The sequence below is a fragment of the Ascaphus truei genome, chromosome 7 (genome assembly GCF_040206685.1).
Source record: "Ascaphus truei isolate aAscTru1 chromosome 7, aAscTru1.hap1, whole genome shotgun sequence".
Lineage (NCBI taxonomy): Eukaryota > Metazoa > Chordata > Amphibia > Anura > Ascaphidae > Ascaphus > Ascaphus truei.
The window spans coordinates 28,886,878-28,913,796 of record NC_134489.1 but is presented as its reverse complement, the minus strand read 5'-3'; the positions used below and the strand labels follow the sequence as shown (position 1 = coordinate 28,913,796).

The 26,919-nt window shown below is 41.4% G+C and overlaps 1 protein-coding gene across 3 annotated transcripts; it reads right to left on the bottom strand.

Annotated features, from left to right (window-relative positions):
• Window positions 1–11,332: 11,332 nt before the first annotated feature.
• Window positions 11,333–26,003, bottom strand: LOC142498861 (gastrula zinc finger protein XlCGF66.1-like). Of its 3 annotated transcripts, none has more exons than XM_075607466.1 (5): window positions 25,915–26,003; window positions 22,562–22,729; window positions 21,645–21,815; window positions 16,190–16,310; window positions 11,333–14,349 (listed from the first exon to the last, which is right to left on the bottom strand). In XM_075607466.1, exons 2-5 carry the CDS (start codon window positions 22,652–22,654, stop codon window positions 13,364–13,366), a joined length of 1,371 nt encoding a protein of 456 aa, XP_075463581.1. In that variant the 5' UTR covers window positions 22,655–22,729; window positions 25,915–26,003; the 3' UTR covers window positions 11,333–13,363. The 3 variants fall into 3 exon arrangements, with proteins under 3 accessions (XP_075463581.1, XP_075463583.1, XP_075463582.1); XM_075607468.1 differs by having other exon boundaries at window positions 22,612–22,729; XM_075607467.1 differs by lacking the exon at window positions 25,915–26,003 and adding an exon at window positions 23,864–25,531.
• Between the last annotated feature and the right edge of the window lie 916 nt (window positions 26,004–26,919).

The following is a 26,919-nucleotide window of genomic DNA, read 5'->3' as shown; positions in this document are numbered from 1 at the left end:
CAGTTGGTGCAGAGGAGGCACATCCTTAATTAACTGTACAGCTTATTACTAAATCAAAGGGTGACCATATACTATGCAGGAGATAGGGTGTACACGTATTCACTCTCTCCTTGCACTGCAGACAGGGTTTCTACCGGCTGCAGCATAGTGTAGCTCAGGTCTCAGGGCTTCTCTGGTAGGTCCAGGCCAAGGCTGTAGTGAGGAGTAGCTGTAGAAAATGTAGAACAAGGCGCCAGGAACTTTTAAACAGGATGCTTGCTTTTATTGCACACCAGCAAACACAGTAAAACAGGACAGGTTTTCAGCATGCCGTTCCCCCTTTGCCTACAGTTCTTCCCAGGAACCAACCTAACCCTGGCTAAGGATGAAGCAAGCTCAGCCCCAGATCCCTACAGAAACCTGGGCTATAGCCTTGCTCCCTGCAGCAGCACACTCTCTTAAACTAAAACACAGCCCCCCCCCCCCCCCCCCAATCTATCCAGGGGGTGTCAAACTCTTTCCCTCCCAGGTGCCTGGAGATTGGAACAATATAGCTTACCAAGAGCCAGCTCACAGCAGGGCCATGTGCAATGGGTTTAACCCCTACACTGCCAGAGTGCTGACATAGCCTACATGCTAAAAGAGGCCTGATATTAGCAAGGGGCTACAGTGGATGTAAGAACCTGTCTGTATCAGTGAATTCAATGAAATAATTTACAATTCTTTAGGACCAGCACTATGAAACCGTTCAGGAATATGAAAAATAACACAATGGAAAAGTCTAATATCTTAATTTCTTACCTCCCCCCCTGATCTCTGCATGTCTCCCCACTCCATCTGATCTCACCCCCCTAACCCCGATCTTTGCAAACACTTAATGTTTGCTTGCAAAGCTTTGTCCCTATTGCACATGTTTAACTATCAGCAATATACATCATTTGCAAAGTTTCCTACCGCAAATATTATAGCATCAAACCAGCTCCTACCTGTAAGTCACACCCCTCTGTGCAGCAGTTATATGAATGGATAGCAGCACTGCCCAATGACAATCTGTTGAGCTCATGGAATTCTGGGACATGTAGGCTTCTGCATTCAGTAACGTATCATTTGTGTCAGACTAGAACTACAACTCCCAGCATCCTCCAACAATACAACCAGCCAATAAGAGTAGACATTGAGAATGAGGCTTGGAACTCACCCCGCCCTTTGCTTCTGGTTTCATGCCCCACCCACATTCTGCCCTGTAATACGCTTGGTTCAATGTACTGAGAAGTTGGGGTAATGCACAGTAATTATGCATGAACGGATCAATCTTTCCTAGGACCAAATTATGGCAATGACTGTGACGGTGAGGGGGTATCCATGCTCACAATAAAAGTTAAGTGCACTTCGTTATCCTTGATCCATGTATTGAGGTTTGGGAGTGTCAGCTCTTGAGCCCAGTGTTATAAATGCATTGTGTAAAAATGATGTGACAATAAATAATTTTCTGTGTTTTACCTTTCCAGGTGTGCCAGCAAGCAGAGATTGCTAGGCTATGAGTTTCAGGGTGGGTTTTGTGGAGAAAGTCTTATCAGATTGTGCCTAGGTAGTCGGGGTCCAGAGTTGTTGGATACCCCAAAAATGTACCCAGGAATCAGGTCGAAATCCCGGATACATATAGGCACAATTCTCCGGTCAAAATCCTGCCCTGAAAACACTTGCACAACTCACCGCTAGGAAAAAAGAAAAAACACAAAAGCGCACCAAGATTGAGATATGATATGTATTGACAACAAATAAAGATAATAATATGCACTTACATATATAAAAACTTTAATGGTCCAGATCACGATCGTCACTTCTATTGGTAGGGCAACAAATGGGATGAAGAGGGGGGTAATCTCAGTCTTCAGGAACAAGCCCCGCGCGCTGGGGCTGTATTCAGAGGTTGCGCTGCGTCTCTGCTTCACACGCTTGTCGGCGTGATGATCTGCGTAGTGCGCATGCGCGGCAAATGAGGCCCCCTATAGTAGTCCCGGAAGTGCCCGCCCGTTTTCCGTTTCGATCGAAAATGGCAATAAAAATAGCAATAAAAACACTTGTGTGAAGACTGGCTGTATGTGATAAACAGACCAGCGACACCCTTCGCGACGCGTTTCGAATACAAAAGTATTCTTCCTCAGGCGATATCAGGGGCACCTGTTTGGGGTCCTTTATATACCACATAGATGATTGGTTAATACCAATAAAAGAACATCCAATCCACTATTGGTTAAATAGAAAAGGGGGATGGTTCAAATTCACCAAGCCTGCCCCTTGATGTTAGAATGAACAGGATATTGATGCTGTATTATAGTGGTGGCACTTTGAGTAATAATTAGATAATAAGAGACAAAAGTGCCACTCACCAGTGGAAATACATAAAGAGATACCTACAGGTGGCCCTTTTAACAAGTGTCACATATAAAATACATTTGAAAATATATGTAAAAAAGTAGTATTAATAAAACATTGTGCTATCACATAAAAATACAACAGTTAAACATAAGACATATAATATAAAGAAATGGATGTGGAGAAGAAGGGGGGGAAAGGGGAAGGAGGGAGGGAAAGGAAAAACATGTGCAAGGTAAAAAAAAGACATAAAAACAAACAAAAATATCAATGACATGTTGAATAAAATTGGCTAAAATAGAATGCATCTCAATTCTGAAACTTTGCTAAATTGATAACAAATGATAAAAAATGATAAAAACAGACTGCAAAGAAAAGATCACCTATCATTTAGTTACCGCAAGAAGGGAGTCAACTCCACATAATCATTTAACCCCCCAGGATGTTTAGTTTGGAGTGTGTATATCCAGAATTGCTCCCTCCTTGCGATAAATAAATCCTTATCACCACCTCTAGTAGTAGTGGTGATATGTTCTATACCCATGTATTTGACCCCTGTGGTGCTGCATTGATGGACATCCTTAAAATGGGACAGCAAATGGGTTAATGGTTTACCAGAGGCCAATGTTTTAGGAATGTTGACAATATTTCTTAAGTGTTCCATCACACGTATTTTAAGATGGCGTTTTGTGCGACCTACATATTGTAGTCCACACCCACATTGTAAAATATATATAACATATGTGGACAGACAGTCAATATAATTTTTAATCTCATATTTGCGATCTGTCATCTTGGACTTAAAGTGATCTTGTGTCAGCATCCTTGGACAAATTTTGCATCTATTGCATCTATGATTACCTTTAAGCCCCAATAGATCTCTAAGGTCCTTCTTCTTATTGGGGACACTGCCCTTTAGAAGGCTCGGGGCCAGCATGGTTTTAAGATTATCACTTTTTGTAAAAACAATAGGAGGTCTTTCTGGTAAAAACTTTGTCAAAATGGGGTCCAAATGTAAAATGTACCAATATTTATTAAGAATATGTTTTATCTTATTATGTGACCTATTAAATTTGGTAATGAAATACGGTGTCTTGTTATCCTTGTCTGGTCTGTATTTTTCCCTGTGTTTCTTTATTTTTGGCCTCACAATTTGTGGTGCAGTGTTAGATGTAATGGCTTCACTGTCAATCGTATCTTCCACTAAATGTATGGGTGTATCCTGGCTCCCAATGTCATTAACGTTTATATGGTGATCTAAGTTCTTACTTTTGGGGCAAATTAATTTCTCCCTATTACAGCGTAATGCCTTATTAAATGCTTTCTTAACAGTGGTTCTATCATATCCCTTATGTAGAAATCAGTCAACTCAGAAGAACTGGAACATGAATTTGACTAGTCAGGAAAGACATTCATTAAAAGTATTACGTCAAGATCCCAATACAGTTGTAAGGGAAGCAGATAAGGGTGGAGGCATCATACTCCAAGATAGAACAGATTATTGTCTGGAGGCAAATAGATTGCTTTCAGACCCTAGCTCTTACTGTAAACTTCCCAAAGATCCTTCAGTACAGTTCCAGAATGATCTCAAAGAGTTGCTAAACTCTGCTTATGAGTCTAATGTTCTTAAAAAGCATGAGTTTGATTATTTGTATTGTACGGCTCCCACCATCCCTATTATGTATCATTTGCCAAAGATTCACAAATCACTTATTAATCCACCGGGGCGACCTATTATTTCGGGAATTAATTCGCTCACTGCTAACCTCTCTTCTTATGTAGATTTCTTTTTACAACCACTAGTATCCACTTTACCTTCACATCTACTTGATACCACCTCTTTACTCACTATTTTCACTGAATTTAATTGGAAACCAACATATAAACTTGTTACATTAGATGTTCAGACATTGTACACGTCTATTCCCCATAAAGGGGGATTAGATGCGATTAATTATTTCTTATCACTACATGGCACTTTACCTCTTCATCAGCGTAGGTTTATTCACGACTCAATTGAATTTATTTTGACACATAATTATTTTCTATTTGAGCACGAGTTTTATTTACAACTGTGTGGCACTGCTATGGGGACACGTTTTGCACCATCTTTTGCAAATTTATACATGGGATGGTGGGAATCGTTACATATATGGGGTGCTGATGTATCTCCGCCGCAGTTGGTCATGTGGTGGAGATACATCGATGATGTGATCGCCATCTGGGATGGCGATAGCACCTCATTTGATAACTTCGTGGATGGGTTGAATAAGAATGAATTCAACCTCACCTTCACAAGTGAGCTGAGTCCAAATACTATCACCTACTTGGATTTGGAGATATATGTTTCTGAAAACAAGCTACTCACTAAAACCCACTTTAAGAGCACTAATGTAAACTCTTTCTTGCACCCCACGAGTGGCCATGAAAAAAGATGTATTGATAATATCCCCTACAGCCAGTTCTTGCGGATGAGGCGAAATTGTACTGACTTAGAGACATTTAAATCTCAGTCACAAATACTTCAAGAACGATTTCTACATAAGGGATATGATAGAACCACTGTTAAGAAAGCATTTAATAAGGCATTACGCTGTAATAGGGAGAAATTAATTTGCCCCAAAAGTAAGAACTTAGATCACCATATAAACGTTAATGACATTGGGAGCCAGGATACACCCATACATTTAGTGGAAGATACGATTGACAGTGAAGCCATTACATCTAACACTGCACCACAAATTGTGAGGCCAAAAATAAAGAAACACAGGGAAAAATACAGACCAGACAAGGATAACAAGACACCGTATTTCATTACCAAATTTAATAGGTCACATAATAAGATAAAACATATTCTTAATAAATATTGGTACATTTTACATTTGGACCCCATTTTGACAAAGTTTTTACCAGAAAGACCTCCTATTGTTTTTACAAAAAGTGATAATCTTAAAACCATGCTGGCCCCGAGCCTTCTAAAGGGCAGTGTCCCCAATAAGAAGAAGGACCTTAGAGATCTATTGGGGCTTAAAGGTAATCATAGATGCAATAGATGCAAAATTTGTCCAAGGATGCTGACACAAGATCACTTTAAGTCCAAGATGACAGATCGCAAATATGAGATTAAAAATTATATTGACTGTCTGTCCACATATGTTATATATATTTTACAATGTGGGTGTGGACTACAATATGTAGGTCGCACAAAACGCCATCTTAAAATACGTGTGATGGAACACTTAAGAAATATTGTCAACATTCCTAAAACATTGGCCTCTGGTAAACCATTAACCCATTTGCTGTCCCATTTTAAGGATGTCCATCAATGCAGCACCACAGGGGTCAAATACATGGGTATAGAACATATCACCACTACTACTAGAGGTGGTGATAAGGATTTATTTATCGCAAGGAGGGAGCAATTCTGGATATACACACTCCAAACTAAACATCCTGGGGGGTTAAATGATTATGTGGAGTTGACTCCCTTCTTGCGGTAACTAAATGATAGGTGATCTTTTCTTTGCAGTCTGTTTTTATCATTTGTTATCAATTTAGCAAAGTTTCAGAATTGAGATGCATTCTATTTTAGCCAATTTTATTCAACATGTCATTGATATTTTTGTTTGTTTTTATGTCTTTTTTTACCTTGCACATGTTTTTCCTTTCCCTCCCTCCTTCCCCTTTCCCCCCCCTTCTTCTCCACATCCATTTCTTTATATTATATGTCTTATGTTTAACTGTTGTATTTTTATGTGATAGCACAATGTTTTATTAATACTACTTTTTTACATATATTTTCAAATGTATTTTATATGTGACACTTGTTAAAAGGGCCACCTGTAGGTATCTCTTTATGTATTTCCACTGGTGAGTGGCACTTTTGTCTCTTATTATCTAATTATTACTCAAAGTGCCACCACTATAATACAGCATCAATATCCTGTTCATTCTAACATCAAGGGGCAGGCTTGGTGAATTTGAACCATCCCCCTTTTCTATTTAACCAATAGTGGATTGGATGTTCTTTTATTGGTATTAACCAATCATCTATGTGGTATATAAAGGACCCCAAACAGGTGCCCCTGATATCGCCTGAGGAAGAATACTTTTGTATTCGAAACGCGTCGCGAAGGGTGTCGCTGGTCTGTTTATCACATACAGCCAGTCTTCACACAAGTGTTTTTATTGCTATTTTTATTGCCATTTTGATCGAAACGGAAAACGGGCGGGCACTTCCGGGACTACTATAGGGGGCCTCATTTGCCGCGCATGCGCACTACGCAGATCATCACGCCGACAAGCGTGTGAAGCAGAGACGCAGCGCAACCTCTGAATACAGCCCCAGCGCGCGGGGCTTGTTCCTGAAGACTGAGATTATCCCCCTCTTCATCCCATTTGTTGCCCTACCAATAGAAGTGACGATCGTGATCTGGACCATTAAAGTTTTTATATATGTAAGTGCATATTATTATCTTTATTTGTTGTCAATACATATCATATCTCAATCTTGGTGCGCTTTTGTGTTTTTTCTTTTTTCCTGGGACTTGGTATCGCTGTTGGAGTTTTCCTGCTGGGATCCATATTGGAGGTGGGGGCAGACACCTTCAACACTAAGCTGCAAGAGATTAGAGAGGAACCACCATTCCACTATCCTAAAGAGCAAGAGCGCGGACTGGACTCAATTTTCTTAACTCACCGCTAGGACCCTCTGCTTCAGCACAGACCAGAAAGGTAAATGGGGCATAGGGATGCAAGATATCCCCAGAACTGTAACGGGGTCCCTAGTATAAGGGGGGATGCCCAGTTAATGCCCTGATCACCCAGAATCTGGTATATGGGTTCTAGGGGTACTCCAGCTCTACATAAGGCTGTGAGGATTTTAAAAGTCTGTCAGGTTTGCAGTGTGTGAGGGATATGGCTAGTGGGAATAAAAGTATAGATTCTCATTCTATCCCTCATAGCGCAAAGACTTAGACAGTATAAAAGTGTAAAGCATATTTTATTAAACAGGTACGTTTAAAGTGTATAATGCTTGTGCACAGTATATGAGCTGGGACTTCCAGGTCCATGGTTCAGAGAGACCATGTGGCTACAAAGCTTGGTGCCATCAAGTCTGCTCGGGTCCCGGACATGAAAGCTTCAGAGGTTGCCAAGGTGTGAAAACCATTTGGGTACGGGAGTTAGGCTCAAGTACTCACGTCCTGAGATGAATGGAACATGGGACCACTATTTCCCCCAGGCCAGACTCTGAGGAGCCTAACTCAGCGGGTGTCTTCTGCCTGACACGTGGCAGAGGTGCCAGGTTGACGCATGCCCTTGTCAGAATCTGAATCCACGCTTGCCCGGCTTAGATAGACTGGCAGGGCTCTGACAGGCTGGTAAGATTCTTCCCACGCTTGGATTGGCTGCCGTATTTCATGAATAAACTCTGAAATACTGCATGGATGTCTACGCCAATCCGGACGAGAGATTCTAAGCGCGGTAAATTTGAAACGACCAAAAGACGCTCTCGGAGAAATAGCAGTGAGCCGGCTTCAGAAATTTCAAGGCAAAATATTTTCTAAGTCCCACTTTTCGGGGCCAAGTTTTGAGAATAGAACGTAGCGGTCGTGGCTGGGATTGCAAGCCCAAAAGAGTACCAAGACATTTGGTACTATCTCCCGGTCAAGGGATTTTGGCATCTCCGGATGAAAGAGAGCGGTGGCGTCAGGAACTTCATGCCGATTTGAGTTCAAGGACATTTCGGGCTAAGACCCGGTCAACCTAAAGACTTTGTTTTCTGTTCTATTTTACCTAGGAAAGTCTAGTTTTTTTTAGCCCAGATCCCCAGTAAGTGTGTTTTCTTCTGTATTTTGTTATCCCGTGTGTACGTCTGTTTCTATGGAATAAATGACATTGTTTTAGTATCTTGTTTTGCTCATTGAATGATCCCAGTAAAAAGGTGTAAATACCTGGTCTCCCATGTCGTGACAATGACATGTTTAAGTGGTCACATCTGAGTGATTGATTCCTTTTTTGTTACCCTAATTTGACATATAAGTATTTGTAAATTGTATTTAATATATTCAGTATGATAAGCTAAGACTTGGGAGGGATATGATTTTCTTTGGCTTCTCTGAGTGTTCAAAGAAGCTTGCTTGTGAAAAGCCTCCTCTCTCCCTCCTCTTATCTTTATTGACTCCCTGATAAGGACAGGGTGGATAACTGTAAAGAAAACACTTCATTGGCAAAGACTTTCCCATCCAGAATCTCCCAAGAAATACATTTATAATTATAGTATAGTTTCAGGAAGTCAATCACATTGTTAAATTATTTTTACTATATAGACTAGGAGCCATTCAATTATGTGATGGTTTTAGGGGTACACAGTATCAGCAAGAAGAAGGGTAGAGATGTGTAGCACTGCCGCAATTTCCAGCTCCCAGTGAAACCGGAAAAATGATGAGGTAAGCTTTCAATTGAAAAACAGGTCAGGTTTTATTGCAGGGTGGTGCAGCAAGGGGACAACGGAGCAACACTAACGCACCTACGCGTTTCGTGCACTAAGCACTCGTGCCCCCACAAAGAAAAAAACAAGCACCAAGGTAAAGGGCCATAGTGCCCCCACAAAGAAAAAAAAAAAAAAACAAGCACCAAGGTAAAGGGCCATAGTGCCCCCACATATATGTATATGGTTACCGGTGCCTGTTATCACGTTCTATTGGTTACTAGGAGGGGTCGTCATGGGGTTTTTTTCTGTGATGGTCAAGTGGACCTCACTAGACTCCTAGCCCTTACCTGACAAATTACCACAACATTTATGGACTTGCTCATGTTATCCAGTATTATCTACATATGTCATGGAGGAATTCTGACCGATTTTGATGCATCACAAACACATTTTTGTTCTGTACACAGTATCAGAACTTTTTTTATTTGTACGTTAATTTATTTTATTTTTAACAACCAGGGATTTATTTGAGAAAAGCCCTTTCCGTTCCAATTTTACCCCATAAGTGTCCCTTAAACCTTTCCCATATGCAGGTGATAGAGCTCTGTCCCAATGTTAATGTTGATTTGTTTTTAAATTAGATAATTTAATTAGGCCACTTTGACCACTGACTGGTCAGTGATCTGTTCAGACGCATGATTTGTTATTGGGAAACTTTGTAAGACAGGGATTGTCTCAAAAGGAAGAGCCAAGTCCTTTTAAAAAGGACGTAAAACCAACGGACTTGAAATATTTAACCCTTTCAGTGCCCTATTAACGTACAGTGTAGATTATAAAAAGTGCCACCCTAGGGGACCTTATGACATACGTTGTACATCATGGAGCTTTGGTCGTTGTTTTGGGGCTGTCTCAGATCTGGGCTCCCATGGAGCGCTGCAGACTACAATGAAGGAGCGAGCCCTGCCCTGGCAGCTGCCGGAACCCGAAAGGGATCGCTCAGTGCCTGAGGAGCCGCGGCCACAGAGCTGGAAGGGCATGTGGGCATGTGGGCATGCACGTATACTTTTCAATGTGAGTTCTTGGAAATTGCTGATTAGCTTCTGATTTCAGTACCTATATATTGTTTTGTTTTATTGCTCACCCCTTTGGCTTTTCGCTTGGTCACCCCTCCAGGTATTTTATTTTCCCAGTTATCCCATATTCCCTTCCCAAATATTCTCTAGTATCTTGTTCTTGGGTTCTCACTCCTGCCTGTCTATGGTTTGGGTTGTAGCCGCTCTTTTCTGTGTCACAAAGGACGCGAGAATATGTAAGAACGGATACACCACATTTAATTGTCCTGTCGTAGAACCTTTGGTTGGTCCATCTTAACGCCCTCTCTACGGTTCGAGCTGCATTTGTTTTAATTCTGTTCTTGTTTTGTCAAGTGTTCTAAGCAATTTGTTAGAGGGGTTGTTTTTATGCTGTTCCAAATTTAGGATCTTTACTGTGAGCTCTTTTTGTAGTTTAAGTTCCGTTCTTTTCTTATGGGAAGCTATGGAAATAGGATCCCCTCTGATAGAGGCTTTGTGGGCTTCCCACAGCATTGATGGGGCTGAGAAGATCCTTTATTTATTTTTAAAAAAAAAATAGAAAGTTTTTGTTTTTATTGTCTGTGCTATCTCAGGGTCGTTAAGGAGGGAATCATTTAGCTTCCATTTGTATGTATAGCTTTTAACGAAGGGCAGAGAGAGGGTCAGTTCGACAGGGGCATGATCAGACCATGTTATTGGGCCTATGTTCGAGTGGGAGGATGCCTGGAGAATATTTCTGGTACCATGTATCTGCAAAAAAAGCTCTGACGCATTTCGAGCAAATCTAGCCTTTTTAAGAGTATATTGTGGATACATGAGTGTTCTGTTGATTCTATCTGATTCCAAGAAGGCATACTCAAGAGAGTGCCCGTAACCAATTCAACCACATATACTGTAATAGCTACTGTGCTACCTCACTGAACCTCTATATGGACACCTGCACTGATATGATTTATATGATCAGTTTGGGTGCATGAGTGTTCTGACAACCCTAGTGATATGTGGACTTGAACTGTTGAACTGTATTGTGTTTACAGTATTCATGGGAAAATGTATATAAATACATTATATATTATACACAAACATGTACAAAACAAGCACATCACAAGGTTTTGCGTTCCAAAATTGTGGTAGCTTACAAGAGACCTGTGACCCATGGGGGGTTATTCATTAAACTGTGATAGTCCTGACTGCCACGACCACGGGACCTATGACACATTAATCCCATCCTTCCTCTCACTACGTTACTCAGACTAAAGGGATGTGTGCACGGTTGAGTCTGCACTTCATGCAGTGCTGGGTAACACAGGGACAGAAGGGGCTTGTGTCACCTATTCAATTCAAACCACTTTTCTACAGATAAATAAGGCAATGATTATTCATTAAAAATGTATCTTGTTTTGTTTTACAATACACGTACCCCTAACACGGGTAACTCAGGCTTTCGATAAATGAGTCATAGACAACAGACTGAGCTTGAAGAAAAAATTCTCTTTTATTGTCCTCTAGGAGCAAAGAAATATGATGTTGTTTGCATGTATTTAGATATCTATGAATATTGTTTCACATATTCTGTAAGATGTCAAATGTAAAAATCTAATAAAGTTTGAAATAAGAATTTATTTTTTTTGGTATCTTTTTAGCAGGTTTACAACTGTTAATCTACAAATGTGTGTTAATGTAACAGGAGTTAAATATATGGTGAAGGGTTTAGATAGTCAACACACAATCTCCCCAACCATTCAGCTGCATAATACTAGCACAGTCTTCTTGCTCACGGAACTATCAGTAAGCACAGGGGAGGAGTGCGGGACTATTCATCAGCACACAGTCATTAAACGCAGATCATTTGATTATAGTTCACTGGGGTTTTGTGTTTGCCTTCCTCTGGATCAATATACTTGCAGTACAAATATAGGATAAAGTATCTGTCGTTTACATTTAGCATAGGTTGAACTTGATGGCCGTATGTCTTTTTTCAACCTCATCTACTATGTAACTAAGGCCCATTCTGACCCTGCACTATTCCTACGGCCCGCTTTGCGAGTTCAACACTTGACTGGGAGACACTAAGAAGGGGGTTGAGTCCAAATATTTCCAGATGTCGCATGTTGAAACCATGTGTTGACAGGTCTGCAATTCTGGTACACTGTAAAATGAGACATAACTCAACACATTTATCAGTTTATCAACGATTTATCAGTGTCTAACTGCTGCAAAGACAGGATTTCATGAAAGAAAAGAAAATCCCATTAGAAGCCATGCATTCAGTCGTAGTGTCACCTAGTGTCACCCAGTAGATACCTGGGGAATATCTGGTGGGCTCTGTCATCAAGTGGCCACTAAAATTTTACAGTGGCAGGGGTCCGGCAGCATCAGAGGGCCACCGGATCTCCAGCACTTCTGTGTCATGTGATCACATGACATGGCGAGGCCCCCCGGGATGTCGGACACTAAAGTGAAGGGGGCTCCCTTTCTGTTGGTGCAGCCAGACCCTTACATAGTGCTGTCATTAGGGCACAGAAAAGGGTTAGGTTTAAATCTCCCATACGTCTCTGGATGGCCGGGAGAGACTCCTGAAGTCTTCATAGAGTCGGGAGATTAGTTGAATCTCCCATGCCAGTCTAAGTGCGGTTACAGGGAGAGTCAATGTGTTCTAATCAGAGAGCCAATAAACATTAGGGGTGATACAAACAGAACAGGTTAGTACAAGGCTAAAAATTAAAAAAGACAACAAGAAAACTTGAATGAAAAACCCCCTTCATTCAGAGGTTCCTAAGAAATGGAATGTGTCATTTATTTCTAGTGAAACTAAAGGCAAAATCTTTGCTTTTAGCACAGGTACATTTGTTAAAGGCAGCACGTTACAAAATCTTGCTTTTAGGTTGGTGACATAGAATCGCACCTTTAAATGTTCATGCAGAGAATCTGGGCATCTACAGTTTAATGGGAGGCTACACAAGACAGATTTTCTGTTGTAAAACGACAATCTAATGTGCTGAAATATCCAAGTCGGCTTTGAGTGCTGAGGATCAATCTTCAATCTTTACACGAGCACTCGTTGAATCAAAAGAATATGTAAAATAAGGTAATTCCTCATCTGTGTCACCGTTTTAAACAGCAGCTGTGAGGGAATGTATGATGTGTGCTGTTCAAGAGGAATCGGGAGCCAAAGCAATTAGTAGCTAATCTTAATTCACTTTAGTCTTCCAGATTCATAAATGGCATCTCAGATTAAACACGGACATCTCCTGGCTTCGAACAAGCAAAATAGGATCTCCTGATCTTTGTTTAAGATAAAAAAAATGTTTGCCCCACTAGAGTAGATTATTTTTAACATCTTGGAACTATAATTTCAGGCCATCTTGAAGCTATATTTTTGGGCCAGTCTAGAAGACTATGTGATCTTGGAACAAATGAGAGAAATCCCAATTAAAGATAAAGGTTTTGTCACGTTCATTAGCCACCATGACTAAATCATGCATCTGACATGTCCTAAAACTCATTCAGGCTTATTTGCTGGTCTTCTCGTGTGAATGGTCTGGTGTTTAACCAAATGTGAGCTTCGAGAGAAGGATTTCCCGCATTCTGTACAGGTAAAAGGCTTCTCCCCTGTATGTACCTTCTGGTGTCTAGCAAAATGTGACTTATACGCAAAGCATTTCCCACACTCCGTGCATTGATAAGGCTTCTCTCCTGTATGAACTCTCTGGTGTCTAGCAAAACGTGACCTACTACCAAAGCATTTCCCACAATCCGTGCAGCGATACGAACTCTCCCTTGTATGTACCTTCTGGTGACTAACAAGATGATTGCTATGACCAAAGCATTTCCCACACTCTGTGCAGCGATGCTCCTTCTTTCCTGTATGAACTCTCTGGTGTTTAATAAGATTTGAACTGCTAATAAACTTTTTCCCACATTCATTGCAGACATATGGACGCTCTCCTGTGTGGACTCTCTGGTGTATGCCCAAATGAGGCCCACTAATAAAGCTTTTCCCACACACTTTGCAGATAAAGGGTCTTTCCCCTGTGTGTGTTCTCTTGTGCAAAATAAGATTTGTATTCCGAGTAAAACTCTTTCCGCATTCTTTACATGTATGTGATTTTGCTGCTGTCTTGACCCTTCTTCCCGTAATTTGCTTTGAGCCGTATGGAATGTGCTTCCTACGTCCAGGGTAACTACACAAATCTTCTCCTGTTTGAACTCCTTGATGTCTAATGGAGATAAAGCTTCTTCCACACTTGACGCTGGTGCTGTGTTTCTGTCCTGTGTGAGTCGTTTGATGAACAATCAACAGTGATTTTTCATTAAAACAATCTCCGCATTCACTGCACGTGTATTTCTTTGCCTGAACGTCCCTGCAGCTTATCACAGAGTGTGAGATTTCCTCCTCCTTATCGGGTGATATATATTCTGTCTTCTTCAATTGTGTGATCTGGTGAGTGTGGGCACCATCTGGCTTACTTCTACTGATGAATCCACCTACGGTAAATGAACATTTAATGAGTAAAGGTTTTCAGATTTCTTATTTTTATTGACAAATTATGTTTTTGCTTGAAACCCTTCCCTCTATCCTCCCTTCAAAAAATAATAACAATATATATATATATATTGTAGAACAAGAGATTGATGAGCGCACACTAATGTGCGTAAAAATTAATATGTATTTAATAAAAATCAGACAACCTATAACCGCTAACAATAAATGACATAATATAAAACAGAGATGAAATAGTAAAAAAGTGGATATCAGTGGATGCTGTGTTCCTTAATAGGAGAGGTAAGTCAGAACCTTGAGGGTTAACAGAGTCTCTGAATTGATGTTTGTATAAGTGAATGGGAGACCGAGTCCACTAGTCTGTGTGACTTGTGTGAATGGTAAAGATGGTAAGGTCACTCCGGCAATGTACTGCGAATTTCACAGTTTCCGATATGAGGGATGTACAGTAGATCCTTAACTCCTGACATCGGGGGAGGGAGAGGAAAGACACTGACTGACACACACAAAACACACACACAGACTCACAAACACATAAACTGACTGACATACACACACAGAGAGGCGCACACGTGCACACACACACAATTCACAGTTACTATAAATATAGAAGTGCAAATAGCTAAAACACGCGTTCTAAGTCAAACTTCTTTGCGTTTTGTCACTGAAATTGTGTTTTGAATTAAAAACATCACCATCACAAATACAATTTCTACGACAAAACAGTGACAAAAGACAAAGAAGTTTCACTTAAAATGCGCGTGCTCGGAACACGCACACTTTGTTTTATATATTATTGTGACGGAGCGGCCTTGTCGGTATGGTCAGAGAAGAGCTTACACTCCACTTTCATGCAATAAAAAGTGCTTTCTTTTCATTACCAGGGACGCAGGTTGTAGTTGCACAGAAATCTGCTGTCTTCCTTTTAAACCTCCCCTTTCCAATCAGCTAGCAGACCTGCCAGCCAGGGTGTGGTTCTTTTGGTCTGCTAAAGTGAGAGAGTTTAACCTCTTGTATACTCCCTCACATACCTCCCCTCAAAGTGTTGACCTCGCACACTCACTTTTTGAAATAACCCCCCCTTCCCGGGACAAAAAAATCTGCATTAGCGTGTAACTTCCCAGCCCTATATTGTACCCGAAGGAGAAGGGTTGAAGGGAGAGGTACCAGCGCGTGACTCGGGTTTGTGTCCTTCATTCTAGGAAGCCACTTTAGAGGAGCATGGTCTGTGACCGGGGTGAATGTGGTACCCAGGAGATAAACACGCAGATACCCAACAAGCTCTGAGAAACCCCACACATTATCACATAATTCATAATACATATATATGTATATAAGTGTCAAAAGAAGTGCTAGTGGGCGTGGCTAAATGTATACAACAAAAAACAGACAAAGATGCCCAAAGCTACTTCCAATGTGACAAAAATACACAGTGCAATACCTACATATTCTCTTGAAAAAAGGGTCATTTAGTTTAACCCTTTAGCCAAAGAGTCTTAAGCCTGCTGCCACTTTCAAGGCATGACCGTAGCAGGTCCTAACACTCTCTGGGTTAAAATTCTTATTAACCTGTATAATTACAGGAAGAATGATCACATTGGATCTGTCGTAACCTGGCAAAATGAAACTGACCTGCCAACTTGGAAAGTGCTCATTTGCATGTCATTTCCCAGAATCCCTTGCAGCAGTGGAAGCACTGTATGCTAGGTGATAATGGCGAAAAGCAGAGTTGCAGACCTGTCTAAGACATGTGAATGTGCTCACAAGTGATATTTTTATACACATACAATTACACACACACAATTAGATGCAGTCTTCACTTACCCATTGAGTTGAGTGTCTGGTGATGCTCCATCACATCCTTGTACAATTTATTGTGTCCTTCCAAATACTCCCATTCCTCCTTGGAGAAATAGACTGCAACTTCATCAAACCTAATAGACACCTGAAACCCAGAGCACTTTTGTTATCCAGACACAGAAATCAGTGCTTATACAGTCTCCCTTCCCCTATTATGACCTCTTGTTAAAGTGAGCTCCATGTGATGCCCCTTTAAAGCAGATCCCCAATATTGTTTTGTTTACTTTTTCCTAGCTGTTTTGAATTAGATTTATAGATTTTTTTTTAAAGGCCCACAGCCTGCACTGGAGTGTTCACATTACAGCTTATATGCTCACTTAGGGCTGTTCTATAGTGTGTGCGCTTGCTGCACCGTGCGTGCGCGCGGCATTTATAGTTGGCTGAGGATAGTCAGCCATTCTATAATAGGACCGCGTGGAACCAGCCAACAGGGGGGAAGATGAGGAAAATAATTAATTTGCGCCGCTACCGCCGCAGAAATGTAGGTATATGTGTGTATATTCCATGTATGTACAATGAATAAATAATTTATTAACGTATTTTTTTAAATTTTAATTTATTTATTTCAAACGTATTTATAACACACACACACACACACACACACACACTCTCTCACTCGCTCACAGCATACACACAAAAAGTGTGCGGCGCGTTCGCACAGGCGAGCGCGCGGTCGGCCGCACACAGTATATTACGAGCCTTACTCCTCTACCAGGCAGCACAGGGCAGTTTTCCAGGCAGACTGTAAAAAGTGTTCTACTGTAGTTAACACAAAAAGCATCTAATCCTAATCTTCTCAGATAAAGGTTCTTTGAAGTCTACTGATGTAACAAATTAAAAAAAATGTAAACAGGTAGAAGAAACTGCCCCTTTGAGATCCTAGGAAGAAAGAGTGGGAAACGCCTGCAAGGTGTTTATAAAGGTTTTATTTATTAGTGTTTACAAACAGTGATTTGAACTCGGCAATGTATGTCTGGTAATTAAGATACCCAGAGACGGGAGAGACTGATGGCCATAATCAATATCTACAGGAGGCATCTTTAGAGCAGACACCTGTTGGGTATCTGCGGTAAGGAATCGGGGAACGCGTCCCCCGCGGCGCATTCCTTACCTGATGTCTCGCGCAACCACGCCATCCCTACGGCGCGCTCTCGCAGGAGCTTTTCTGACGTTGCAGGGTCTGGCTTCGCCCCCCGCTTGCGACGCGCGTCAACGTTGCGCGGCTCGCACACGTGATGCGTGTGCGCCGCTCCCAAGCTGCGTGTCAACACTCGTCTCCTTATCAGTGCCTCTGGAGGCCGCGCCTCCGCTCCGCCCCCCTCATATATGCTCAGCGATGCCACTTGCACTTTGGCTGAGCATAGTTCCAGTTAGCGCTGTTCTCCCACTTCCTGGTTCCTTGTCCTCCCTTGCCTCGTCTCAGTTGCCTTCTTTCAGATTGATCTCCTGTGTACAGACCCGGCTTCACTTTGGACTCCGCACTTCTGGCTTACCGACTCGGCTTGCCTCTGACCTTCCGCATCTCTCCAATCCCGACGACGGTTAACGGACCTCTACGCTCCTACTAGCTTCGACCCCTGACCACAGCTAAACTGACACTGACCATTCAACCGGCTCCTACCTCAGGCCTCAGCAAGTACCTCACCATTCTACTCTCTCCAATCCTGACCCAGCTGCCTGACCATCTGCACTCCAGACGTGCCCCCGTGACTGTGGGTGGCAGTAGAGGGGTCCCACCTCAGTACAGGTTTCCCGCCTTGTGGTCCCGCCTTTTTTGTGGTGAGCACGGCGTTACAGTATACTCAGCCCCACAAACGTGGACCCCACTAAGGTGGGTCGGGGCCCTGTCCTCAGTTGTGGACAGATGCTCCTAACTTGAGACCCATGTGCTTCCCTTGCGCAATAATTTGGGGCCCTTACCTTGCAAAACTCTGAGACCCGCAACCCCTTTTTTGTCACAAGACACACATCCTTCTGCTGAACCCCATCTGCCTACTCCTAATCACTACTCTGGTAATCCTCATGAGTGTCGGTGTTTCCTTAACCAATGTGCTATCCAATTCGAGTTAGCCCCTTCTCACTTTCTCTCTGCAAGATCCAAGGTGGCATACATAATCGCTCTACTTTCCGGAGACGCTCTGGCATGGGCCTCCCCCATCCGGGAACGGAGACTGGAACTGACACAGAATCTCGACCACTTCACTATGGAATTCAGACGTGTCTTTGATACTCCTGGCCTTAATGTGACTGCTGCATCTTCTCTTTTTCACCTTTCCCAGGGTCTGCGCCCAGTTGCTCGTTACGCCCTGGAATTTCGTACCATAGAAGCTGAAACAGGCTGGAATAATGAGTAGCTGTCAGCCGCCTTTTGGCAAGGTTTATCTGACTCAAGGATGAACTTGCTGCTCAATAACGCCTTGCTGACCTGGAGGTACTTATTGCTATCTGCATTAGAGTGGACCAGCACCTTCAGGGGAGGAAGGCAGAACGTTCTAACCCTCGGCCGCCTCCGGCCAGATCACTGGCGTTTCATTTTTCCCCTACAGATCCGCCGCCTCTAGATGATCTGGAACCCATGCAGCTGGGAAACCACCGGGTATCCTTCTCGGAGAGGCATCGCAGACGTACCAATGGACTTGTCACTATTGTGGTCACTCCGACCATCAAGTCCTTTCCTGCCCGCTCAAACCGGGAAACGCCAGCTCTCAATGAGGTACCGGGGAATCTCGTTGAGCACTATCTCTCCTTCCTCGACTCTCCCGGAAATCCGTCCTACTCGGATCATGCTTCCCATCTCCCTCAAAGGGGCAGCATAACTTCCAGGTCACTACCTCTGCCTTTATTGATTCAGGTTCTGGGGGCAACTTTATTGACCATAGCTTTGCTCTCAAGCATAACATTCCTCTCATTCGTAAAGCCGTGCCTGTCGGATTGGAAGCCATAGACGGACGCCCCCTTCAACCGGCCTTCATCTCTCTGGAAACTGGCGAATTTTCCCTTCTTACTACAGATAGCCATCAAGAGGAGATTTCCCTGGATGTCATACATACTCCATCTGTTAAGGTAATTCTAGGACTGCCATGGTTACAGCAACATAATCCGCAACTTGATTAGACTGATCAAGAACACATCCAATGGCGTCCCCGTTGCATCAAGACTTGCTTGAACGCTACTCAACAGATCTGCAGCCTAATTACTACCAAGGAGGATAAAAGTGTTCTACCCAAAGTCTATACTGAATTCAAGGATGTGTTTGATAAGGTACGATCTGAATTTCTTCCCTCATCGCCCTTTCAACTGCCCTATTGATCTCTTCTGTCTTACCCAGAGGTAAATCTTATCCCCTGTCTCTACCTGAAACTAAAGCCATGTCGGAGTATATTCAAGAGAATTTAAAGAAAAGGTTTCATCCGCAATTCCTCATTCGCAGCCGGAGCAGGGTTTTTCTTCGTTAACAAAAAAGGATGGTTCTCTTCGCCCTTGCATAGACTATAGGGGGTTAAACAGGATCACCTAAAAGAACCGCTACCCGCTTCCCCTTATCTCCGAGCTTTTTGATCGCCTCCAAGGAGCCACCATCTTTTCAAAATTAGATTTGCGTGGTGCTTATAATCTAGTACGGATAAGACAGGGATATGAGTGGAAGACGGTCTTTAATGCCAGAGACGGCCATTACGATTATTTAGTCATGCCCTTTGGGCTGTGTAATGCCCCGGCCGTTTTTCAAGAATTTGTTAACGAGATTTTTCGGGACCTCCTGAACCTTTTTGTTATTGTCTATCTTGATGATATTCTAATCTTTCCTAAATCTCTTTCTGAACATATCAAACACACTAAAATGGTCTTGTCTCGTCTTCGTGAAAATCACCTTTATGCCAAATTGGAGTAATGCCAGTTTCATCAGACTTCTACCACATTTCACAACATAATTGTAGGGTTCCTTAACCAAAAAAAAAAAGGTTGACAACCACTGTTCTATGTACAATTGTGGGTTACATTTTTATTTTATCCAAGTTAGTGTGAAGGTTCTAACTCTAATACATGGTGTTGCCTTTAGTTGCAATTGAATGCTTATTGTAACAGATTGTATTTTTCCTGGGGGCCTATTTTTCCATCACCCTTAAAGAGTGCTTCAGGTAGAAGCACGCACTGTATTATTTAGCCATTTATTATGTATTATTTATCATTTGTATCACAAAATCTTAAAAATCCAGAAAGCTTGCAGGAAACCGATCCTGCACCATTAACCGCGAACAACCTTATAAGTGGAAAACATCTCTGTGCTGCCTATTGGAGTAAGTGAAAACAAACAGCAGGAGTTGTACATCTACTGTACTATCTGGGACATTTAAATACAAATTAACAAAATCGGGGAAAAAAAATGAATGTTGGTTAATCTATTTTGCCAAATGCATCTTGTGGGGTTAACCTTGAAAACAGGTCATATTGGGAGGAGCTGCCTCTTGAAAAACCTTATTTTCTATCCCACATATGGGGTGGAAGCTTTGGAGAATATCCTGGTCACGTTACCAAATGTAATTCTACCAAAAAATATGAATAAGTTATTTATTGAATAAACATGTTATTCATAAGCGTTTCGCTCCCAGCTGGGATCACAGTCAGGGCAAGGCAAGGCCTGACGACGGTCCCAGCTGGGACCGAAACGCGTAGAATCAGCAGGTTTATTCAATACATAAAAACATTTTTCAATTACTGAAGTGCCCGCGGCAATTCTATTTTTAAACCGGTTCTAACATGGGATCGACTACAGGATCAGACTCGTCAGCATTTGGTGCACCACAATTTGTTGTTCTGGTATAGTGAGTACTATATGAAGTGCATGCTCTACAATATTCTTTATTCTGGTCTCGTCACCTCCACGATACAAAAAAACGCTGATCTTGAAATGGGTGTGAAAATGTATTTAAAGCAGGTCCTCTTCAAATATTTGTTTTACACAAGATTCAATACCACTGCAGCTTTGGAATTTTTATATCATATTGCTCCAAACAGATTTTGGATTGACGTGCACCCGTGGCAGGAACAATCAGCTGGAATTGCGAGTGCTTTTTTTTTTCCATTTTAATATGTCACAGTGACAATCACCACTGGCTTTGATACCCACTCTCCCAGACATCTTCTAGTAGAGTTCAGCATGTTCTGCTAAAATCCATGTTTCATTGGGTGCATGCTCTTATTTCTCTGTCCTCCTTGTTCTGGGTCATATCCGGCTAACTGCCCTACTGTATAGTTCTATGCTTTTCTCTCACCAACTCATTACCCACTTCAACAGACGTGTCCCCTTCTGTATCCTTCACACCGCACCCAGAACCCTTCTGCACAAATCACATACATTTTCATTACAGGTGCCTAATTCAGTAAAGGTCTCCACATTGGCATAAAATTGGTATAATCTCACCTCTCCAGTCAATAGATGAATGATCTTGGTGGCATGTTCCATGATCTTCTCATTCATCAAATTAGTTGGACAATCCAGGATGAGACTCTGGATATTGCAGAAGTCTTCTGACACACAGAGAGGGGTTGTGTGAGGGACATGCTTGTGTTGTTTCTTCACAAAATAATATTCCTACATATTGAGAGAGGTAGCAATGCAAAGATCATCCTTCAATAGGAGGACAGTTCTGGTGCTCACAAGCTTTGACTGATGCGTAATAGCTTTTTTAATAAAAAGATGCATAAATGTAAGTTCTCTTCTAGCACCATTAAACTCGCAATGCAAAATATACACATACCAACTAAAACTTGCAATCAACCATGTATCTTCTGCCCAATGATATCGCCCCCAGACCATGCATTCTATAACTTCTCAATCACTTTAACTCTCTAACCATGTGCTCTCCCTCTACACAGACACATATTTCTATGATCTGTGCTCTCCCCAGTCACATCCATCTCTGCCCATACTGGTCTCTCATTCTCCCCTTGTGCCCAATCAGGTCCTACTCTTGCCTCTATACTTTACATGGAATTTCACAGCAGATAGGAAAATTAGCAGAATGGTTCCTATATGTTGTACATCAAACCTACTTTGATCCTTGTCTTTATATTTTTGTTTCTCATATCTATCCCAAACATTTAATTCCCTTATTATTATATTAGCTTCTACTACCTCTGAGACTATTCAATGAATCCACAACCTTTTCCATGAAGAAGTACTTCCTCACAATTTCCCTGAGCCTCCCAACCTCCAGTGCATGATCCCTTCTAGCTTTCCTAAGAACTAAGACCAAAGTCTTGCATATAATCCCTTGATGTAACAATGTACATTCTAGAATGAGCAGTGTTATTATGGCATTGTTCAGTGGACCTCACCTCTCCAGTCAGAAAGTGTATGATACCGACGGCTTGTTTCAATATCTCACCAATTATCTTATCCATGCTCATGTTCTTATGATTCCTCATCATTAAGTTATTCAGATGCTTCAGGTAGAGATTGAGGATTACAGAAGTTTCTCACCACATACTTAAGGTTTTATGTTTCTATCAAAAGAAGAGTGGATTTGATATTAGACTTTCAAATACATCAAGGTTATGAATAAAACACAAATAGCAAATCATTTTTCAGAGTAGCTGAAATGTTAAAATATATTAATATATATAAGTTGGAAAGTGTTCACCCCAACAAGCACTATCAGTAGATATATACAAATAAGGTAGTTTATATATCAATTAATCAAATCGTTTGGCCCTTACATGGACTTTTAACAAAACAATCAAACACAGAAAAGTATAAGCTGCATAATTATACTTCAAACATGAGAAACATAAAAAGAAACCATAAAAAGTATCGATCCCCATTATTGTGGCAGATACCGTCTCCTAAAGGCATAAACTGTTACAGACATCAAGCGCTGAGCAAATTAGCTACAGTATGTGGCTAATTTGTATGGAATATACAAGTGGTGTGCAAACTGGGGGCGTGGGTTTTACAGAGGCCCCGCGCGCTTCCCAAAGTCACTTAAATTAAGTGCCGGGGAAGTGGTGAAGTTCTCTGTAAACTGCACTTACCTTGCTTCTGGAGACGCGGCACCATGGCAACGGTCATGTGACATCACGTTGCCATGCCAACGTGACGTCATGATGCAGACGCCAGAGGCAAGGTAAGAGGGAGGGTGGCGCGGAGAGAGGGGAACTACCGTCAGGGGGCGCAGGAAAAAAAGATTGCACTCCCCTGGTATATAATATACTTCAAGTCCACTAATAGTTATAATCACTCCATAATGTGTTAAATTAATTTAGGCACACAAGACCAGAAGTGACAAATCTCTTAAAAAAAAAAAATATATATATAATATATATATATATATATATATATATATAGACCATACGATACCGGTTGCAACACGACATCAAGGGACAGCACGCAGGTAAGTAAATCAAAAATGATTTGGTTTTTGTGTCTTCTATCAAATATAGAACATTTTTGATTTACTTACCTGCGTGCTGTCCCTTGATGTCGTGTTGCAACCGGTATCGTATGGTCTGTTATTGCTTTATGGGATAAGCACCAAAACTTATTTACTTGCATATGGTGTGCCGGCTGTGCATTGGATTCTATATATATATATATATATATATATATATTATATATTACACACACACACACACACACACCAAGCCGCTCTTCTCCACGCTTTTTCTGATTTCATTCTCTGATGACTCTCTTGGTCGACATCTTCTAATCTCTCATGGAATCCAACATCTTTACAACATCTTTGTCCAACGATGGTCATCTCCTATTGCGATATGTCTCGCCTGCCATTTTAATTTCTTCACCCCTGTGATCATGTCACAGTCTTTTGTTTGTTTTCAAACCCATACATCTTTTTCCTATCTCTTTGGGTAATACCCAGTACACATCTCTCCATACTTCACTGCATTGTCTAAAGCTTCTGAATTATCTTCACATTTAGGGTCCAAGTGTCACATCCATACGTGAGCATGGGCAGAATACACGGGTCAAAAACTTCGATCGAGGCACAGTGAAAAGTTCCCTTGAAATATTGTCTTGTTTTTTCCAAATGCCTCCATCCCATCTTCATTCTCCTATTCCTTTAATTGAAAAGGTTCCCATGTACATTACTTGTCGGACAAGATAAGTCTTCGACTTCTTCTAGTTCTATTCCATTTATTTTGATCTTTACAGACTGGACACAATTGTTGAACATCACTTTGGTTTTGCTGAGATTAATATGGAGGCCAAATTTGTTCCTGGAGGTCTTGTGAACGTCTGGCAAAAATAATGTAATCTGCAAATCGTAAGTGACTCAAATATTCACTGTTGATTTTGATTCCTTTTTCTTTCAAATTTAATGTCTTCAACAATTGAAGTGTTGCAGTGAAAAGCTTTGGTGACATGGTGTCTCCCTGTCGCACCCCCTTATTGATCCTTGTCTTGCTTGTATCTTCATGTAATCTAATGTTTGAAGTGGCTTTTGTCAAAATTCTTTATATTATCAATGTAATGCGTCTTCAACAATTTGTCTTCTTAATACATCCAGGACCGACGTGGTGCAGATGGAATCAAAAGCTTTTTCGTAATTTACAACTCCTAAACCGAGTGGTAGATCATATTCATTACTTCGGGAAATCACTTCTTCTATGACTTGGATGTGGTCCACTGTGTTGTATCGACTGTGAAATCCCGTCTGTTCTCTAGGTTGGGCGAAGTCCAGGGTCTGTTGCAACCAATTAGGCTATCTTTTTAAAAATCTTAGAATTTATTGGAAGTAGACTGGTCAATAGTTCTTGAGGTCTTGTTTGTCTCCTTTCTTGTGGATTAGGGTAACTATGGCATTGCTCCATTGTTCTGTTTTTCAAGCAGCATGTAAAGAGTTTTTCAAGGATTTTCCCTACTACTTCCCCAGCTTCTTTCAAGATTTCAGTTGTAATTACATATTTCCCAGGAGCCTTCCTACGCTTCATAGATTTGATTGTTTTTGTCACTTCTTCTGGAAGAATGTATGGTACATCATTATAGGTTTCTTCTCACTTGTCCTCTGATGGATTATGCCTTTTGTTATCTCTGTTCTCGTACAATTTCATGTAGAAGTCACCAGCTGAGCCACTTATTGAGCAGCCTGTGCTGAAGCAGGGATATCTTTAATAGCTAAGCCTAGAGGACAGGAGTTGGCCATCCCTGATATATATCTCACCTGGGAAAGAATTTTTGTAAGGGAATTCTAAATTCAAACAAACATCTCAGGAACCAGAGGGTCCCGAGTTTGGAGTGTTGTGGATCGGGGGACCCCGTTTCAAATTAGGTAAGAAAAATAAATATGTAAAAAAATAAATAAATTGCCGGTTTGTTGTTTTAAGATAGATATGAGCAGATGCAGTGAGAATATAATTTCTAATAATATAAGTTACTAATAGTAGCATAATAATAGAATAGTGGATGCGAGTACCTGCTGGTATGGGTGAATTCAATGATATAATTCACAATTATTTAGGACCAGCACTAGGAAACCGTACAGGGATAGGAAAAATAACACTGTAAAAGCCTAATATCTTCATCTCGCATCCCCCTCCCCACCCTGCATGTCTCCCCACTCCATCTGATGCTTCCAACGCTTTGTCCCTATTGCACATGTTTAACTATCAGCAATATACATCATTTGCAAAGTTTCCTACCGCAAATATTATAGCATTAAACCAGCTCCTACCTGTAAGTCACACTCCTCTGTGCAGCCGTTATATGAATGGATAGCAGCACTGCCCAATGACAATCTGCTGAGCTCATGGAAGTCTGGGACATGTAGGCTTCTGCATTCAGTAACGTTTCATTTGTGTCAGACCAGAACTACAACTCCCAGCATCCTCCAACAATACAATCAGCCAATAAGGGTAGAGATTGAGAATGAGGCTTGGAACTCACCCCGCCCTTTGTTTCTGGTTTCATGCCCCACCCACATTCTGCCCTGTAATAGGCTTGGTGCAGTGTGCTGAGAAGTTGGGGTAATGCACAGTAATTATGCATGAACGGATCAACCCTTCCTAGGACTAAATTATGGCAATGACATGTTCAAGTGGTGACATCTGAGTGACTGATTCCTTTTTTTTACTCAAATATGGGACATATAAGTATTTGTAAATTATATTTAATATATTCAGTATGATAAGCTAAGACTTGGGAGGGATATGATTTTCTTTGGCTTCTCTGAGTGTTCAAAGGAGTTTGCTTGTGAAAAGCCTCCTCTCTCCCTCCCCTTATCTTTATTGGCTAACTAATAAGGACAGGGTGGAAAACTAAATAAAACACTTCATTGGCAAAGACTTTCCCATCCAGAATCTCCCAAGAAATACATTTATAATTATAGTATAGTTTCAGGACGTCAATCACATTGTTAAATAATTTTTACTATAATAGGAGCCATTCAATTATATGATGGTATTAGGGTTACACAGTACCAGAACTTTTCTTTTTAGATCCATTCCAGAGTACCACTTTTTATTTTGTTTTTTGTTTTTAAACAGCCAGGAATTTATTTGAGAAAAACCCTCTCCGTTACTTTTTCACCCTATAAGGCCGTGCGTATAGTGCCCGCGACGGGCGATGGTGACGTGCCGCCGCCCAAAAATAAATACATTGCCACCGCCCCGTGCGCTTATAGTAAGCGCGACGGCCGCAATGCGACGGAGCGTCGCGGACTTTGGAAGCCGGGAATAGG

What these genes read in the sequence shown, in the direction of transcription:
- LOC142498861 (XM_075607466.1), bottom strand. Translation starts at nt 22,654, where the DNA reads ATGATGAGGAATCATAAGAACATGAGCATGGATAAGATAATTGGTGAG. An exon ending in TACACTTTCTGACTGGAGAG is followed by an intron (nt 21,816 to 22,561) that starts GTGAGGTCCACT and finishes CTCAATATGTAG; the next exon opens with GAATATTATTTTGTGAAGAA. An exon ending in TTCATCTATTGACTGGAGAG is followed by an intron (nt 16,311 to 21,644) that starts GTGAGATTATAC and finishes TCTGGGTTTCAG; the next exon opens with GTGTCTATTAGGTTTGATGA.